At 37.5% G+C, this 20,684-nt stretch overlaps 1 protein-coding gene across 2 annotated transcripts in view; it reads right to left on the bottom strand.

Annotated features, from left to right (window-relative positions):
- The window catches only part of TTC8 (tetratricopeptide repeat domain 8), a 41,278-nt gene extending 21,100 nt beyond the window's left edge, over positions 1-20,178 (bottom strand). For both annotated transcript variants that reach the window (XM_054275501.1, XM_054275502.1), the window contains exons 1-7: positions 20,007-20,178; positions 14,107-14,136; positions 11,058-11,178; positions 6,802-6,865; positions 6,499-6,658; positions 4,843-4,932; positions 1,080-1,124 (exon numbers count right to left, since the gene is read on the bottom strand). In XM_054275501.1, coding sequence (XP_054131476.1) covers positions 1,080-1,124; positions 4,843-4,932; positions 6,499-6,658; positions 6,802-6,865; positions 11,058-11,178; positions 14,107-14,136; positions 20,007-20,114 — 618 coding nt within the window. In that variant the 5' untranslated portion in view covers positions 20,115-20,178. The remainder of the gene's footprint in view (positions 1-1,079; positions 1,125-4,842; positions 4,933-6,498; positions 6,659-6,801; positions 6,866-11,057; positions 11,179-14,106; positions 14,137-20,006) is intronic.
- Between the last annotated feature and the right edge of the window lie 506 nt (positions 20,179-20,684).

Here is a 20,684-nt window from a genome sequence, read left to right as displayed (position 1 = left end):
CTTTGTATAGAAGTACATTTGGAAATTATTAGGAGCTATGTCAACAACAGCAAAATATTTTTGGTATGTGTTATTGATTAACTGGAGAGTTTAACTCCAGATCTAACTGCACACCAGCTAGTAGTGTTGCAGAAAGTTCAATAACTGTTTAGTCAACTATGCATTATTGACATAAACTTCTTTCAAAAAAACTTGAACATTTTGATTCCATTTCAACTGGGTGCACATAGATAGCAATGAAATATACTGACATTTTATTAATTCCATAAAGAGATCTTTTCCTTGTGTGAACTGCCAAAAAACCTCTGCAACAGTTATCACTCTCTGAAAGCTTAAACAATATGTACCCAAACTTGATCTTTCCCATTCAGTGCAGTAACATATGAACCACAGAAGAAAACTTTTGGATGGGTTAAGAGGAAAACTATAATTAGGAAAATATTGGAAGAATAAATGTTACAGACAATCATATGGACAATATAATCTTTCTCTTGATTTCACAAAACACCTCAGCATTACAGATTTACATTTCTAGAACAAGTATCCAAAATCCTATTGATATTTTATTTTTATGTAGTTTCACCAAATACACTTTCTTTTTGTTCACCCAAATGCATAAGCAATCATCTCAGGAGTAAAAAATGTCAAGTGATGTTCAACATTACCTGTTTGTCAGGTATTTTCACCTTCCTTAATTAATGGACAGTCTTTTGTAACTTAGACTCAAGTGTCAGGACTCTGAATTTCCGGGCAGTTCAGCTACCACTCAGGCTCCAATAAATTCCCTTAACATGAATTCATTAGATTCAGAGACCTTGTCATTGATAGCTGAGGGACCCACTTTCAAGAATTAGAATGTTTCGCTTCTCAAAAAAGATACCAATCCATATCTTGATATTTGCCAATTTTCATTCCTGACTATCTCCCCTGTAAGAAAGGATTTCTCCTTCTTAAACAACTATTAATGCTTCACTTCCATACTTGTGATGTTCTACCTGGATCCTTAGTTTAGCAGAATATAGACATAAATAACTCAATCATACATAATAAAATCTGAAAAAGGAACATGAGTTACTTACATTTTTTACGTCATTTTCATGGTGAAAGATATATTCAAACAATGCCTGCCGGAAGAATATTTAAAACATTGTCATATTTGAAGAGAAAAAATTGATAATATTCCTTCAGAGGAGTATAGAATCTTGATTATGCTAAGCAGAAATTAATTCTTTAGGAAAACAATTACATTCACACATAACAAATGCTGAGATTTACATTTAAGACTCCAATAGACAAAAACTATAGATGTGCTATTTGTCATCACAGGAAAGCATCCTAATCCCTAATCTGTTGCAAAAGATTAGCAGAATTGCTGCTTATTTTTGGTGCTTAACTTTACTTTAAAACATAAAAGGCAGCTGTAACTTGAAAGTGAATATATATTTGAGAATCTGGTACAATTTTAATGACTTCTTAACTCTAAAACCAACCAGTGATCTAAAAAAAAGCTTTCTGCAATGGACACTCAGGTGCTTATATAGTGGTAAACCTACTTAAATTAAACACAGGTTTATTAAGAATGCAAGCTGAAAAACTTTGCCTTTGGAGAAAAAATATTTTAAGCTCTGCAATATTTTGGGATCTGTAAAGGCAAAAAATATTTTAGAAGTTGTTTGTAAATGATAAATAAATGCTAATAGTACTGCGCTTCTGAAAAAACCATCATAATAACAAAGCTTAAAGAAGTCACATTCATCAGCTGTGCTGTGGTTAACTGCTTATAAGGCCACAGCAATTACACAGCAAAATAACTGCAGCTTTGTTTCCTCCTGTATAAAGCTAATTAAGTCATACCATCTTGTAGTTGATCTGCACTAGAATATTAGATGAGTCTATATCAGGCAATGGGGGTGGCATTTTCAGTGAATAAAATGACATTGAAAGATACTGGATAACTAAATGGAGAATGGAAGCCTCTGTTTCCAAAAATGTATAACGGGTGCTAGTAACTCAAGGTTCAATTGAGTTGAACCTTGACCTTCTGCATCCAAATCCCAGGTCTTAATTGCTTCAAAAGAACAGAACATTTTTCTAAATTTGTTTAATTCATTCTAAAACACCAGGAGAAAATATTGCCCCATGAGGAAAGAAATACAGAACAAGACCTCAGCCTCCTAAGGGCTTCCATGACCCTTCTGCCAGGTTTTCTTAGACAAAATTCTTAAAATATTTACCTTCAGGAAACTAAAGAATTACTAATGAATTGTCGTATCATGTGAGGAAAATAAACCACAACCTACTTTTCTTCTAATTTCAGTCAGAAAAGACTCCAAACAGATGATTAAAAGACATTAAAGGATCAAAAATAGTAACACATTTATAAGGAGCTTAGAATAGGTAGATAAGAAAAGAATAGACAATAAAGGAGTAGTGGAACATTTTCTCCTCTAGTTCAATAACAGAGAAGCATTCGGTAAAAGTGTGTAAATCTGAAGTGACAAGAAAGATGTTTTCTTGCACGGCTGGCATGAGGAATTTACTGCTGTTATGCACAGACTCTGACCTTCAAAGGGATTTAAGTGGCTGAACATTCACTAGGATAAAAATATCTAGAGTTATCTTAGTAAGTCTATTAAAAATCCACAAGCTAAAAAAGATAAAACTTTCTGCTTCATACCAGAGAACAGTTGCTAACTGGGATTTACCAGGGGCTTTTTCTTGTGACAGATGATACCTTATAAATCTACTATGGTGTTTCCTGGGATAGTCTTTAACATGGTTAATGTTAGTCGAAGAGAAGCCACATTTCCATATACTTCAAAATATTGGAAAACCTCAGACAGATAATCTAACTTTAAAAAAGATACAGTCAGGCTACTCTTCAAACACATAAGAAGGAAGTATGTAGGAGGTATTAGTATACAAACATAAATAGACTGGCTAATTATGTGAATTCAATAGCTGCAAGGTTTATCACCTTTATGCACTGGGAGAAGTGACAGCTCAAAAGTTTTGAAACTTTAATCAATTATTCTTAACAGAGAGTGCAGTCTACATTCTCACCTCCTGCTTTGGCTTTAGCCTTACTGCTCTTTCTTTAAAAAAAAAGTTATAAATCCATGTAGCTCCAAATTTAAACTTAGATCTTCCATTCTGTGTGAAATGTTAATGTCATAATGAATTAGCTTCATAATACTGACAAGTACACTTGCTGCCTATGGATGTTTCTATGACTGTTGATTTACATTTTTTGGCTTAAGCTTCTTTTCATATGAAATTGAAGGAAGACAAATCTGCCACAAAAATGCTAATTAAACCCCAAAATTGTTAAAAATATGTATGTTTCTCATTCCTGAGAGCTGTTGTTGAGAATATTTCCTCTGAAAGCTAACCTACCTACTTAAATAGCATGTAGTTAGCAAGCACAATTAAAAGCTAGCTGTCTTCAAGCAGAAGAACTAAGCCTAGTTTTTATGGATGTGTCTTGTGCTTCTTAATCCTTCCCAGGTTTCTTACATTCCCTCTGTTTTCCAGACTGTAATGGATTTATAAAAATGTGTCTGCTGGCTGATTGCCGGCAAGGACATAATTGGACAAAAAGCATGCAGTATTTTTTCAGCACTGATAATGAAATGATTTGTAACTGCCCTCATATGTTAGTCTGGAAGTCTTTGATTACCTCACCAGACTAGAACTCACTATATTTGATACCTATTCCTCTACCTAGTTTGGTTAAGGGGCCAAGGGACAATGATGCAAGCAGTGGGGGAAGGACACAGTGCAATTACACAGGATTTATTTCCTTTGAAAACCACACTGAAATGCAATGCCCTACACCAGTCTAGATCAGGCTTTAATAAGCAATGAAATTTCCTGGTTGCTTATGAAAACCTTTTAAACAAAGTTTTGGACTGGAAGAGCTATTTCCACCAGCACATTATCAGATACTGCCAGTTTTCTTAACAGTGTTCAACATTATGTTTCTCAAAACAGACTAAATTCATAGTGGTTTGTTCACCTTTAGGCTGAGAGCCAAATATAACTCCCTAGGGTGTGTTTGATACCTTGTGCTCCCTAGAAATAATTGCTTGATACGCTGCGCAAAATGAGCTGTTGGCCTCAGCCCAACAGCTGTTTTTTATGAACACACTATACACAGAAAACATGTTGAACCATACAGCTAACTGGTTGTGTTGGGGAAAGATTCAACTGAAAAGCAAGATAAATCTCACAACTTTCAACTCTCTGCCACTCGGAGCTGAAACCTCTGAGTTGGGTGGATAACCTGCAAAAACCTCTTCTATTGTCAGATAGTTTCACTGGCTGTCAATCAGATGAACTTAACTGAAAATGAAGAAGTATTCTGAACAAAAAATGGTACCTTTTACATAAAAGGTTTTAACTCATTCCACAAAAGCAAAGAAAAAATCCAAACATTGTGAACATTTTTAGGCCAGGATTGCCATCTATTTGTACACAGAACCACATTGCCAGGCATTAAGGAAGGTTCTGCTGGTTTTTTGCTCCTGGCTTCTTTTTAATTTTTTTAGTTGCCCTTCATCACTCCTAGATGCACAGCTCAAAATTATTTACCAGTGGAACATTTTTTCCCATACAAATGTTTTCCTAGATTATAATTTCACCATAACCTCTTTAGAAATAGCTTCAATTTCAAGTCTGGTAAACACTGTCAAAAGGTGAGTAACACACTATTTTTCTGGAGTTAATATCTAAACCACTGCTCATCATTGTTTTTATCTCAAATCCCATGTACAGTTACATCATAATGATACCAGAAAACAAGAAAAAGATATCACAACACTAACTAAAATTGTTACATACCTTTGCCAGTTTGGGTTTCTGAGCATATTTTGTTAAATTCAGTCGAGACAAATTTATGAAAGGGCCATCTGGATTTGTTATCATTGAAGCCTGAGGGGGAAAAAGAAGCTTTTTAAGTAGGAAGATCCCCTACACTTTTCCTGAAGATTTTCAAAATATTATTAGTATACAAAAAACCACCAAAATTCCAAACAAAACATTTGTAGATTCACTGCTCTACTGTGCAGTACCAACTCTTCCTTTTTATTCTCTGTCTATCCCCACTATTTCCATACACTGCCTAAGCATGTAGCTTGGAAGTTGGAATACATAACCAAAAAAATCTTCAAGAAATACTTAGGAAGATTAGTTCTTACCTGCAGAAGTGAGAAGATGCCACACTTTGCCATTAATGTGATTTTAATATCATAGGGGGAAGGCTAGGGCCAAGTTTATAGATAGTTGGATGGTTGGGGTGAATGTGTAGTAACCCTAGAAGGTTGATGAGTGGGAGGAAGATTATGAGGGATGTTAAAATTAGGGCTCATTTGTGTCCTTTTTTTGTCTAGGGGCATTATTAGCTGTTTTGTAACTAAGTTGATAAACCATTACATACTCATGCTGGTTGCAGTTTATTAATTTTGCCAATAGAATGGGATAAATTAGTATACACTATTCTCCTTATCTTTTGAAGTTACAGACACTGAATGCTTATCAATTGTTTTGTAGTAGACACTTATGGTGAAATTGTGACACAGTTTTTACATGGTCTTCCATTAATAAAAACTTGTCTCAAGGATCCTGTGAATTTGGAATTTGTTGGAATCCAGGAAAGTTCTCTGCCCTGGAGGACTCGAGACCCTGACGGGGGGCTCAAAGACCTTGGCACGGAGTCAAAAACACCTGTGCCTTTGATTTTAGCCCAGGATAAATAAAACAAACACCAACTTTGTATGAATATGTACAAGCCACAAGAGTGTGAATAGAATGATAGTGAATTTACCACCGGGTGAAAATGTAGAATTTTGGGGTTTTTCGAATGGGGGTTCAGGAGGCAAGATGGAGGAATCTGGGCATGTCCAGTCTTTCTCCTTCTTCTTCTTAGCCTCCATCATCTGCCGTGACAGTGGCACTTTTGGATTGGTTTAGAGTAGAGACAAACTGTCTAACATAGGTGATATGTACTGGAAAATTATTATAAATAAAGTACACGTAGTTTTTACTATAAAAAGATAACAACGCCCCAAGGCGGTCAGTGTGCCTCAACCCAACCTGCCAGACAGACCTTGGCAGGTCAGAGAAAGAATGCTTTAGATAAGAAAAAATAAACAACCTTGAGAATGAGAGCCAAGGAATTCTGTCTTCTTCGGTCTCAGGGCTGGGAAAAGAGATTTTCTAACAGCTTGGGGTCATCTCGACACCAGAGACCCCATCAGGAATTTATATGAATCCTGGTGAACTTGTGAATTTATGCACATTTCTTTACATAACCAGACTATCAAATGCACAAGAAGTTATATTTTCAAACTCTATTTTGAAAAAAAATTTAAAAAATTAAAACCACTTGCCTCCTTCAAACTTGAGTTTAGAGGCAGCTTTAAAGTAAACTACAGTGTCAGTGTGCCAGATACTGTGACAAGAAATGTCCCACTCAGGGAAGAGAGGCAAGCAACTCACCGTGCCCGGCCTCACGTACCCCCCGGAGGCGCTGGTGATGGGCCGAGCTGTGAGAGCTGTCCGGGGCGTTCGTATCGCCTGCTCCATGGTGCTGGGCCGCCCGCTCTGTGTGCTGGGTCTCACAAACCCTGTGATGGGCCGTCCTGACTGAGTTACGGGCCTGAAGGTGACAAGTACATTATCCTTATGTTAGGTGGTATTTATTGATAGAGAATTTAAACAGTTATACCCAAAGCATTTCATTTTCAGAGTGATTTGTTCATTTTGAACTCAATGCATTTTAAGAAATAAACTATCACATACCTAACAGCTGGGCTGGGGCCTCCACCCTGGCCAGTTCCAGGAAGTTTCAAAGATGTTCCTGGTCCTACAAAATAAGAGCATTTCTCACTTCACTTTGAGATATTACTCCCTTGTCCAGAGGACTTCAAACATGATTATGTTTTACAATAAACAGTAAGCCAGAAATTTCTTTATTCAAACTAAGGGAACAAAGAAGACAAACCCCAAATATTGCATTCCACTACTGATAATTTGAAAGACTCTTGCAAGAAACTTGCCAAACAATGAATGCTGTGAAGGTTTTCTTTCTTTCACCCTCTCCATTCTCTTCTCCATCCCACCTGGGGGGAGCAAACAAGTGCCTGTGTGGATGCCTACTGGAATTGACAAATTGTCAAGAAGATCTTAGAAACATCACACAGTGCTAAAAGGTTACTGAAACAATGAGACCAGGCTAACTTGAAATGGTATATTTTCTATCTGGCACCCAGACTTGAGTAAGTAAATCTAAACCTTCACCTACAGAGCAGATGGAGAGTGTTATCTCATGACATTAGACCCTGGGAAGATCCCCATTTACAATTTAGAGCACTGTAGAGTGTGAACTCGTCTATACCCAAAGGTCATCAATGAAAACCAACCTGAACCAACCTGAGCCCAGGCAAACTGATGAAGGAACCCTTTTCACATATTTCTGTTTTGACAGTGGATCATTAAGAATTACTAGTTCCTGCAGGTAGATTTTCATTCACTGGCATTTGATAGGGCAGTTCTAATCTGCTAAGTGAAGGTCTATGAGATGGTTTTAAATACTCAGTTAAAAGAAACATATGACATCTATACCTTGCAGTCTCTTTACTGCTTGTTACTATGTAGAGAAAGAAATGAGATTTAAGTTGACACAGACAATTACTGACAAATCATTGTTATTCATCTATGCATTTTCTATGTACTTATGAACTGCTTTTATTGAAAATATTTACAAGAACTGAAGATAAACTGATAGACTTTCTTCTTTTTTCCCCAAAACAAACTGTAAGCAGCCACCTGACTACAGCTGTATTTAAAGTTAAATAATACAAAAGAAGTTATTAACCATGATCTTCTTGGCAAAACCAACTAAATATGCAATTGGTGCTAAAATAAATTAAAATCTGTCTTTTCGTTGGACACCCTCAGGATTTCTATTGCTTACTTGCCTTCTTTAGTCCTATGAATCTTGAAGTTTTTACTCCATAACAGAAAGGGTGGACAGTTCACTCAGCAGAGTTTCTAACATGGTAACTAGGCACTCTTCAGTGAAATGAGGAAAGTGGCTTTCAACTTTTTAGACTAGCAGACAAATGTATTACTCTTTCACTTTCTGAACTATTTTTAAAACTATTGCTGTAATATAAAAGAGGCAAGACATTAAAATTCCTTTTTTCAGACATGTTTTTTAATAACTACAATTGTTTTGAGTTTTTGGTACACTGGGAGAATGATTACATTTCCTTTGACCTCACCCCAGGCAACTCAGCCCTTACTTGGAGAATTCCCAAGCCAACTAGCTATGAATAGATGTAAAAGACCACGGCAGTGCATGTTGCCATTAGAAGCGTCAGAATTTAAGAGTGAAATTTCAGTAGTTAGTGATGACTGCAGATGACTCCTTTATTTCCCCAGTTAATGAAATAGCTGTGATTATCCATAATGCCAATTAGTACAACTTTCTGAAAAATATGCTGTCAAGGTAACACATTTAAACAAGATTAGAATATTACCTGAGAAAATTAATGGTGTTAATAGTCCAAAAGTAACATAATGGATTTTTCTGCAAAACAGTGCTCTAGGACATTTTTGTTAATAAACAAGATGGATGGAAAATTAACACAGCAAAATTATAAGAAGAAAGATATCATTACATATGTGTGAAGAGGAACCACAGAAAAGTAGTTTTTTCCCATGGATCCTATATACTTTAGTAATTATTTAATAACTCATGACTGACAGCAAAGTCATAATTAAGAGAATTTAATCTGGAAACTAAGATAAGGGCAGATGTAAAACTGAAATGGACATGTAACTGATGCAGAAAGATTTAAACTGCTTAATAGGCAAAGTAGAGACAATACCAATTGTAATATGAGAGGTGTGGCGACACAGTTTAATGTTTGGGAACTATGACTTTAGTGGAGGAGGATATCCTGAAACATCTGCCACAGTGAAGACCTGAGTCAAGACCAACTATGGCTAACACACTTTAACAGCAAAAGAAAAAGCCCACAAACAGTCAGCACCCATTTTTATTAAGTCAAGTGTACAAGTGGAGTAATCACAGAACCAAAGGATGGTGGAGGTCTGGAGGTCATATGGTCCAACGATGCTCAAGCAGGGACACCTGAAGCCAGCTGCCCAGGACCCTATTTAGATGGTTTCTGGATAGCTCTAAGGAGGCAGATTCCACATTCTCCATGGGCAGCCTGTGCCAGTTCTCAGTCACCCTCATAGTTAAAAATAAATGTTTCCTGATGTTCAGAAGAAACCTCCTGAGCTTAAGTTTGTGCCCACTGCCTCTGGTCCTGTCCTTAGACACCATCGACTCTGTTGTCCTTGCACTCTGTTCAGTGATTTCTGCGCTTACCTTTTATGCAAAAGTGTAACATTCGAACACCTCAGAAGTATAAAGAAAGTAAAATCAAGGTGTAGAAGAAAAACATGTTTTCTGCACGTGAGTGGATCATTGTTTGGTTTGGTGACTACAAAAGACAAGTGGATAAATAGAAAGGTTTAAGAAAAGACTTTCAAGACTCAACTCAAAAATTAAAATATATAGCTTAGAATGAGAAGATTGTTCAGCTTATCGAAGAAAAGATCACTGAATGATTTAATAACAGATTTACCTACTTACTTGGGAAATATACCTTTGAAAATAACTTCGTATCAGGCATAAAATGTTCACAAAGAAGCAACAGGTGGAGTTATAGTTAATAGTTCCCACTAAAGATATGGCACACTGATAAAATCTATTAAATTTAATAATTTACAAAAGACTGCAGGGAGTTCTCTATCTTTGGAAAGTTCTTATACTTTCTGAAAAATTATATACTAGTTCAGGCACATCTAGCAGATTTGAAGCACGAATAGCAAAGTCTTATCTCAATGATACAGAAGTGGAGGCTACACTATTGTAATAATTTTCTTTGGTTTTGAAATCTGTGACACACTATCCAGAAGGTCACCTTTTTTTCAGCTTCAACATATCATGAATATATTTTTCCAGAATGTCTTATTTCTAAATAATATTCATCAAATTATTTTTCTTGGAAGATAATCTCTACCACAGGGGACACAAAACCAAATTAAACTCCAGATTTTATTACTATGGAATTTTAAGACAGATATCCATAATTAGTTGATCACAATGTATAAACACATCTCCAGTACTGCTTGACTGTGACCGAGCATGTAATGAGAATTTTAAAAACTGTAAAAAGATAGATATGCAATTACCTACATCCATACAGACAAGAAAAGCTTTTAACACTTCAAGTGTCAGTCTGGTCTATGTCCAGTTCTTCCACTGAATTCCTTGGCATGGTACATGGTTGAGAGCTACGCTTAATAAGTTACATAAAAACTCCCATGTGAACTGTACTAAAGAAACAGAGAAAAATATAAATACTGCCAAAAAAGTAGTGGAAGACAACTAATTATTGTCCACTCGAAAGGGAATTGACGAAGCTGAAAAATAATTGCATAGAAGAAACAATGTCAGAGCTGAAGAACTGCTTTGTGAAGGAAGAGAAAAATTAAGTAGAGAAAAGCAGAAGAAAGAAAATCAGTTCAGATAATGTTTGCAGGACATGATGCCAAAGGGTGGTATCTGACTCTTGACTACACTACAGGCATATGGATCAAATTCACAGTACACTAAGGGCAGATTTTTTCTCTAGTTTCCCACAATGCCTAAAGAAGCCAGAAAGGAGTAGAAGAAATCAACATATTGGTGGAAAAATCAAGTAACCACTTGTATCCTCACTACATTTCCTCAAATATAGAAGAAAAGCTGACGAAACACAATTGAGCATGGTCTGAACTCTCATCTGACAGGCCTAAGTACTACATCAAGAACACATGGAGGATCTCAACATTGCCATAAAACAATCTAAAATGCTTTTTTTACCAATACTAAATGCCGTATCAGGTTACCTCAGTTTGTTCAATTCTAAATGACGAAAGAGATGGCCCAAAGAGCTCTTGTTGAATCAATGTATTGAAGTGAAAGTCAATCTTACGTGCAACTTGAGCAATGGCATTTTCATCCAGGATGATCTCTGCGATTCCTTCTTGATCCATATCAATTTCATCCACATACACCATTTCTGTCAAAGCCCGTGTTTTCAGGTTCCAGGCAGCCTGAATAAGGATAAGTAAAAAGTAAAATGTCTTCAAGACACTAAGTAAATAATCTAATCAGCAATTTTATCATTTCTTTATTATTCACTTCACAGCTTTATTAGGCCTGAATAAGGTATTGACTTAAAACAGCTGAGTATATCCATCTGTCTGCTGGAGGTATAAAAGGAGACTAAGTCCTTTGTTCAAAGCATCAGCTGTAAAACACTGTATAAATATACACCCCAGGCATTTCAGATTATGAGAGCATTGAAATCCATTTTAGTGACCTGAACTGACAAATTACTACACTGTATGTCTTGGAGGATAATCGGAGCAGTGTGGAAAGGCAAGCAGAACTCCAGCCTATGTGACAAGCTTTGTGTAGACTGTGAAGACACTAAATCAGTGGGGAGAAAAAAGAAAACAAGAAAAATCAATAGCAGCCATATAGAAATACCAACAAAGGTATTGTGCAGGTATAAGTGCAGGTCCAACCACTTTGATAATTTGATATGCTTCTAATGTACTCATAGAACTGGCATGATATAGGAAGTCACAAGACCAATCCCTGATCTTCCATCAGATATTGAACAGATGTTTTTTTCCAGAGTAAAAATCACTGCCAAAATAATTGGATTTGCTTCCTTTCTAACACGGAGTACAGCAATCTGGTGGAAAAGCATATTAATATTGGCTAAGGAGACCTTTCAAAATAGAAACAGACTGTCTTAATAGAAATAAAGGTCAAACACATGGAAATGTTTGTTCCTTAAGGAAGAGGTATGAGAAGATCTGAAACTCAAGTTTATTTAATAATTTAAGTAATCATTTAATAAGACACTTTTCATTCACTCTGTCATTTCCTCTAGACTTTCCTTATACTTCTATGCAAAGTTGTGTCAATCAAAAAGAAAGTGTATCTAAAGATGCTGAAATATTTAACTATTCTTTTAAAAAGTGCTTTCTTCCAAGCAGAAGAAGGACGTCAGCCAGCTGATTCAACCACAATTGGAAATTTTTGTTCAAGAATGAAGAAAAGGGAATTCAGCAGGATGATCTGAATCTAGGCCAGACAGTCATAATCCAGATTTGCTTTATTTTCTCTTAGTTTATTCTTATGTAGTAGGATGACAGCCTTTAATTAATTTTGAGATTTCTGTTAGATGTTCAACACCTCAGACAGCTTTTCATTATTCTATGAAGTATTTAGTTTGTTGAATTTTTAATACCTTGATGCTACTCTGTTCTTTTCAAAGACATGTATATCTGCAGTCAACATGACCATGTCTCCACAGGTAATATTCTCCAATTAGAGCTCTTGCATAGCCAAGCACAGGCTAATTTCTTACTAGAAATAAGAAAATCTGCCCATAGTAATGATCTTTTCCTGGAAATTGGAAGTAGTAACTCCTCTACACTAATTGCTAAAACTGAGGTCAGTTCTTTACATAGGCATAAGTGTATTATTGTAATTTTTCCACTTACTACCATGTGAAAATGTGTTTTTAAAATCAACACATCTCTTTGTCATTACTGGGCAAATATCTGTCATAAAAAATAGATTCCTTAGGCATCTCTTCCAGTGTAAAGCTCCTAGTCCAAGGCTTCACAGCCAACAAAAAATTCAAATATCACAGTATTCCTTAATTAAACATCTGTTTGTAGATTACAGATTATCTGCTTTCTCTTTGTGGGACTGATAATTTTGTATTTTGTGATAAGCACCATGTCTGGAGCTTATGAAGATAAGCTGCATTTTTATAAAAAGACATTTATGTGATAGGAAAAGGAAAGGGGAGCTAATTTCTGATGACCCACATATTCACAACATAACAAATTTAGCTTGCTTAACTCATAATCAGAACAAAATTTACAATATCTAATAGCAATTAAAGAGGTACAGAAATGTGATGCAGTATATAAGTATACAGTATACAGCATGTAAGTCTAAACTCCAGAAAGAGAAGTGACAGAGTGTTTTTCACTCCGTTTTTGTGAAGTTTGTAACTGAATCAAGTATTTTCTTCTTGATCCTGAAAAGTACAAAAACCAAATTAAAAATATAGACTTTGTTTTCTCTGAACACGGTAACATACTTTTTCAAGAGCTTGTATTCCCCAATAATCCTTTCTATTATAATAAATTTTATTCCATAGACAATGAAAACCCCAGAACACAACTACATTGTGAAGGGTAATAATTACACTCAAGAAGATATCCAGCAGTGTTTCAGTGAAACCATTCTCCATGTAAACAACTTGCATGAATTCATGGAGTAAAGACCTGTAAAATATGTTAGGGAGCTGTATTTAAAAATGCCATTTCACATTGCATTTAATCTCTTCTGACTGTAGGCTGGAGCCAAAAGATGCCATCACCTGCCCAATACTATTCTTGCCATTGCAATGATCTAGAGCTAATGTGGGCAGAGGGAAAATTAATTAATTACTCTCAGTCTTCCATCACTTATGCAAATCATCATCATGCACCTACAAGGCTACTAGACTGCACAAGGTAAGCAGTGAGCCTGAGCTGCAAGAGCTCAGGATAGGGGCCCACCATTCCATGCATTAAACAAAACATGAAAGTGAGTCCTAAGAGCACAAACATTGTTCTGCCTGTGAATACACATTGTTTTCTTCCTAATCTCATCTGCAGATGAAGGTCATTCAGTTCAAGGTAGATTCAATTTAGCTTTTAGAAAGCACTGAACTGCTGAAAAAAGATATAGGAAAAATATGAGAGAAATAAAATTCTATCAAATATAAAAGCTGCCTGTTCAAAATATCAAAAATCTTCCCTTTATCAAAAGTAATGCCGTACCAATGACAACAACAACAAAAATATGCTATTGAGGACATAACTACAAAACAAGTATTATTCAGAGTATTAGAAATTCTTCCCAGTGATTGCATCTAATGATTGAATTCATGGAAAGAACTTTACCTGAAACACAGTGTATTCAGAATCAAGCTCCTGTAAAGAGAGAAAATAGAAACTAAGGAATGGAAATGCCAAACAATAAAAACAACAATACAAGTGTATTCATACTCCGTGACGACCTCATTCTGCACAAACATTTTCTCTCTGACACATATATCCAGATTTCCATTTTACTACACTATCTCAACTTAGACACATTACGAAGCTAATCAATGTTTTGCACAACGAAAGTAAATTTGCAGTAAGTGTATCTTTCTGACACTTTTGCTTTCTTGCTTCCACTGAATCTAGCCTTAGATTAACATGCAAGCATTATGAAGCTGAAAAATGATAGATTAAAATAAAATGAACTTGGAAGATGTATGCACATCTCCTAAAAATTAACCAGATTATTACACCATCATCTTTAGAATGCCTACTTAATAAAATCCATTTTTGCACACTTTTTTCAGCTGCTGCTGGTGATCACAATGATACCACTCAAGAAAACAAAAGAAAATTCCATGGCTTTTTCATGGTACTTTTATGATTAAAATGATGTATTCATTGCACTTAGACAGTAATATTGTAAGTGGAATAAATGTCAAACTAACAGCCTATTGCACAACCCAAAAAAACCAAAAGAAAAGCTACCAGATGAAGTTTACTGTAAGTAAAAAAGCTGGAACTTGCACCTACTTGAAAACTTGTAGTAAAATTGAGTAAATACTGACAGGAAAAAAATATAGGTTTATCACCAATTAATGTGTAATTATCATGTTAACATAATATTTAAACTACCCTTCACTTCCAGGGACTGGGGATTAGTTTTTCCTAATGTATTACTTTAGCTTTGGACAAGGAAGGTGGGAGATGAATGTTACTTTCTCTAAATCACTATTGGTCTTTCGTGGTGTCAGATCACTTCTGCTCCTAGAGGTAGCGAAAATTTTCTTGCATATCTGGCATTGTATAAATCTATCACAGTTAAACCAACTGCATCGGACTGAAAACACAATCTTCAAGTAATTCAGACTATAAAGGGACTTCTGAAGGTCTCTAGTCCAAAGCCCTCAAGGTAAGATCAGCTATGAGGTCAGTTGAGATTGCTCAAAATCTTGTCCAATTGGATCTTGAAAACCTTCAAGGATGGAGGCTGCACAGTGCCACTGGGCAACCTGTTCACTGCTGACTACCCTTATAGAGAAATGTTTTCCTCCATACCAAGCCAAAGCCTCCTTCACTTCCCTGCACCATTGCAAGTGGTCTCTGGCTCCATTTTCTTGATAACCTCCTTGTATGCATCAGTATCAGAGACTGCTATTAGATCACACCAATGTCTTCCCCCAGCTCAAGCACTGCCCTGCTGCTGTTTGCTTTGCAGCCAAGACACAGAGCTGGCTTCTGTCCCACCAGGAGAATGGCAATGTCAAAATCATCCCTCTGTAGTATGAGGCATGGTCTACTTCTTCCAATTTGAACATTTTTACTCAGTACATTGTATGACAGCAGGGACCCAGAATACTGGTGAAGGACATCTTCCTTCTGTACTGTACTGGAATTTGTGGCCTTTAAAGGATTGTATTTGGAACCAAAAAGTTGTTCACTGCTGTTAGAATGCATAACACATCTTGCACATTGAGTATTCTATGGAACTGAACATTATTCAGGGATTAATCTCAGTTTACTGTGATGTACCTGGGCCTGACTAAGGCACTGAAACTGGCTTTGCATTTCAGTTGAATTATTAAATGAACTACTACAATTCTTGTATGTATAGCGGTTTTTTCCTAAAAAAACCAAACTATTCATCTTTCTAAGTAATAAAGGATATTAGGATATTTCAGCTTACATTTTGTTCACCCCATTGTGTCTGAGCATTACAGCCCATATGAAGATGGTTTTAAGAACAGCAGGAGGTCTTCCATACCATATGTGCTACAGTAACTAATGAGGACAAGTTTGGAATATTATGTCAACACTGATACAAAAATGCCTTGATGTTACAGATGTGTATGTTACTTTAGGCATTGTTCATTACTTTAAAAAATAACTTAAAAATCAAACGAATTTGCTTATGTAGGAGCAATTATATTACTATAAAATTCAGAAATTACATCCCTCATGATTTTGGCAAAAAAAGTATAGTTGATCAATAATACTAAAACCATTGCATTCTCATAATTGTAGGTGAGAGTATGTATTGTTCATACATACTAACACATTGTTTCAGTTTTTGACAAGAAATAACTTTAGATTTTAAATAACTCTCAAGCAGATGACAGGACCCTCAAATTAAGCAAAAGTATGGAATAACAAAAATTACATTAGAATATAACATATTTTAACATAGGTGGATCCAGCAGCTGCTACACATCCAAGTAATCCACAGGAACTGGATTTTGAGAGGATTAACAAATAGCATTGCCCTGTAAGCTCATCTCTCAAAACAAAAGCTCAAATTTATTATTCATTTACACATATAAGGCTCCCTTGAAAGTCAAAAGATTGTAAAACTAATGAAGGAACTATTTAATCCAGATCCCTAAATCCACTGAGGGCACTTTAATATTAAAATGCAAAGTCAGTTTATGTGAATACCAAAAATACTTAGAATAATGAAGTTTTTTGATGCTTACAGCCTGAAAAAGGGAATATATTACATACCTTATATTATAATAAGGCTTCACTCTACAATTAGTTTTAGGTGAGTACAATTTAATACATGCAAAATATTAAAATCATTATATTCTGAAAATGCTCTTCAAATGATTAAGAGCAGAAACACAGAAAAAACCCCCAAACCTTTATCCAGGAACAGTGACTTCACTCTGAGTGTTACTATTTTCATGCATAAACTTACAGTCTTTTGCACCAGCAAGTGATTTCAGTCGAAGATGCTTTTTCAAATCAAGTTCAATGCCCATAAACATAATCACGATAACTTTATTATGACCTTACAAAAACAAGTATGCAAATTATAGCAGCTGAAAATTCAACATGGGAGAAGAAAGGATGAATGAACAAAAGCAAATCCTCACAGAAGACCATTAATTAAGTTAAAGGAAGAACATCCACTATATATCTATTAATTATATCAGGCAATTTTTTTCTATTGTTAAACTAGAGCAGGCCTCATAGATGGGTTCTGTTTATTGCCTTGAATCCTACATATGGAACACAAAGAGTAATCAGATTAGGTGACTAATCAGGATGATCAACAGAGACAGTCCTGGATTGTATTTCCTCTGGGTCATGCTATTACTATAAACACAGAAGGCAAGGCCTGTTTGCTTACAATAGGAAATAATTAGACTGAACACCAGTATTTTACATGTTTCTATGACCAAATACCAGTCACACGAAATACAGTTTTTATTTATCCTGAGATAATACGGAAGTGAATTCCACAAATACAATTTATATTTCTAATTCTTAAATGAAGACATGCACAGGATATTTTATAGAAAAAAAAATTAATCTTCCATAAGATGTAACCCAGTAGCAGCTAATTATTCTTCTATCACAATGTTATTTTCTAAGTACTCTTCATGAAAACTTCATTGATTTTATTGTTGTGCCCTTTAAGAATTCAAGATTTATAATGGCACAGCATTTGATACTGCTATGTAAGAAAATTTCTGATTCATGCCTAGTTAGCTAAAAGGTCAACAAAGTACTTTAAAAACCTCCTAGGGCTTACTGCATCTGGTGACAGGGTTCAAAGAGAGTTCTGCACCAATTAAGACAGCCTCTAAATGTATGAAAATGTGACTATTGACTGGATCATCACTAAATTTATTTTTAAGATCTTTATATCATCATTTGCCAAGTTCTTGAAGGAGAACTTATCATCATTATTATACTTGTGATCCAAACATATCCTGAATACTAAGCCATATGTACAGGGAGTGGTAAATCAAGACATAGGTCAAGAAAATTCCTTACTACATTTTAAAGTGTAGTGGCAAAAATGCACCTACTTCTAAGGCTATTGTGAAAAGCTGGTTTCAGCAGCCCATAGCTCTAGGACACTGCTGCAGATGCAATGGAGCAGGAGTGGTGCTACTACTCAGCAGACAAGAAGGGAAAAAAGTGCAGGCTTTCACACAGGAAAGGCCATCTCTTTCAGGCATGAAAACCCTTTCCAGCTGGGCAATGTTGGTCTCTTCCTTTACTCACTTGCTGTTACATTCCATGTCTGAGAAGGGAGAAGGCCTGAGCATGAAAAAGCCCTGACCTGTAAGAGTCACTGTTTAACTCCATCTGGGCATGTCTTTAAAGGACACCACCTCCTGTAGCTGAAATTATATCCTAATGCATGCTGTTCAAAGAAGTGAGTCCCTGAACAGTGACAGAGGCTACTGCTCCTCCAAGATCCCTCTTTGCCTGGTTGCAGAGGTTGGGAAGCACATGCTTAGCAGAATATGGGACAAGAGGATAAGAACAGATGGCACAGTGATTAAAGCTGTTGAGTATTCCTCATGCTGCACAGCAGCTCACTTAATCCAAACTTTCTGCAAGTGTTGTCATTTGTCTGTCTGCTTTCCGGTGCCCAACGTGACATAAAATACCATTTTATACTTGAGCTTAAGCACAGAGTAGAAATGCACTTGTCTTTACATTCCCATGTTGGGATCACAGATTGAAAAATGTTTTACTCATTAAAAACTTTATAAATTAAGAGCAACAGAAGCATCATGATATTTACAACTTTTATTTCCTGTTATTTGTGCTATTTCAAGAGTTTCTTTCACAAATCAAGTGTTGTCCTTCCATATGCAAAAGTTACATATATAAAGACCCAATAATATATATACATATAAATAATACAGCACTAGCGTGGAACAATGCTAGTCCCATACTAGCAATACTGAGTCCCATTTAGGGGTCAGGAATAATGTTCTTGGAATACTTTCTCACTAAAAATGTCTCTGCTGATGGCTCCTTGGTGGTGCCTTACAGTGTAAAACATAAAAAAAGAATCTTTTCAATATCTATCCTAAATCAGTTCAAACAATTACTGTGCTTTATATTTACACTATTGTGTGACCATGCAGCTTTCTTTAAAGACTTGTCCTTTGTGATAAAAAGAACTGCATTCAAGATTCTTTTGACATCTGTCTATAGGATGCTTTGAGACTAAGAAGTTTACTGTAAAGTGCTTAAGATGAAGATTTTCATTTACAGATTTTCAATTACTGTTTTTAAAATATGGCAAAGAAAATGTTTACATGCTTGTAAATATTAATCCAGAAACAACTTTCCCAAATCCTTTACTCTTACAGAAGGGTGGGAAAATATGTAGATATTGAAAAAACATGCCCTACGTTTCCAGAGACTCTGCAGCTGGAAAAAGCGCAGAGAGAGGTAAGCAAATGTCTCCTGTCCCAAGGCAGGGCTCGTAGGTGATCTGAGCTAAAATGGTATCTCTTAATCTTATGTGATTCGGTCCACACAGCAGCGATGATATCTAAACATCAGTACAAAATCAACAGGAACATCCCGAGTAGACCTGATTTTTAATCTCAACTTTTCTCTCTTTAACTTCCCAAAATGCTGAGTGCGTTAAAGTTCTCAGCATTTGGAAGAGCCTGGCCCCCGGCAGTCACGGCAGCTCTCCGGCAGCACCGCTCCCCCTCCCAGCGCTGGGGCCGGGCCGGGCCGGGCCGGGGGGGCTCCCCTGGGGCGTGTCTGAGGCGGAGCCGCAGCGCCGGCTCCGGGAGAGGGGGCGCGGGGAGGCGGCGCTGCCCGGCCTCTGCCCCGGGAGCTCGGCGCGGCCCAGCGCTCCTGCCTCGCTGCCCGGCGGCACCCGGCCCCGCCGGCGGCTGCAGCGGGCACAGCGGCTCCCGGGCGCCGAGGCAGCCGGGACGCGGCCGCTCCGCCCCTCACCGCTGCCTCCCGCCGCGGCCCGGCCCCGCTACCTGCTCGCCGGGCGGCCTCTCCAGCAGCTGCGAGCAGACATCCGCGCACTCCCGGAACTTCCTCCGCCTGAAGTAGCTCCAGGCCTGGAACAGCGGCTCCAGCCCCATCTCGCCGGCGGGAGCACCGCGGGAGCTCCGGCCGGGCGCCGGCGCCGAGCGGGGCCGCGTTGCCGCCGAGCGGGGCCGCGCTGGTGCCGCCGCGGAGCCGCCGGGCCCCGCCTCGGCCGGCTGGGGCGGAGCGCCGGGGCCGCGGGGGAGGTGGCTCTGGGCGGCCAACGAGGCCCTGCCGGTCCCGGCCGGCTGTCCTGCGGTAGGGAACGGAGCTCTCCCGGGCATGGAGTTGCGGCCCCGCTCTGTGCGGCCCACGGAGCCCTGCCGGTCCTGGCCCTGCAACCCTGGGCACGGAGCTCCTGGCCGAGCCCCGCCCTGCCAGCGCCTCTCGTGCGCTTGTTACATTGGTGACTGAAAGCAGAGTTTGATCTGTGATAGTGGCATCAGTAGACTTCAATAACCAACTATTCTTGACTGTTGTCATTTTCTGTCCTGTTGTCTAGAGGAGTTAGAATAAATGCCTAAGCAATAATAGTACAGTCCATTAATCCATAATTGGGTAAAATGTCCTTTAGAGCCATGGTTGAGTAACGTACAGATAGCTATGAACAACAGTTTTCAGTCTTG

This window comes from Melozone crissalis, unplaced genomic scaffold (genome assembly GCF_028551555.1).
Source record: "Melozone crissalis strain CALT ecotype California unplaced genomic scaffold, PUWL_Pcris_2 ptg000018l_1, whole genome shotgun sequence".
In the NCBI taxonomy this organism is placed as follows: domain Eukaryota; kingdom Metazoa; phylum Chordata; class Aves; order Passeriformes; family Passerellidae; genus Melozone; species Melozone crissalis.
The sequence above is the reverse complement of the archived record's forward strand: the minus strand, read 5'-3'. Positions and strand labels throughout refer to the sequence as shown.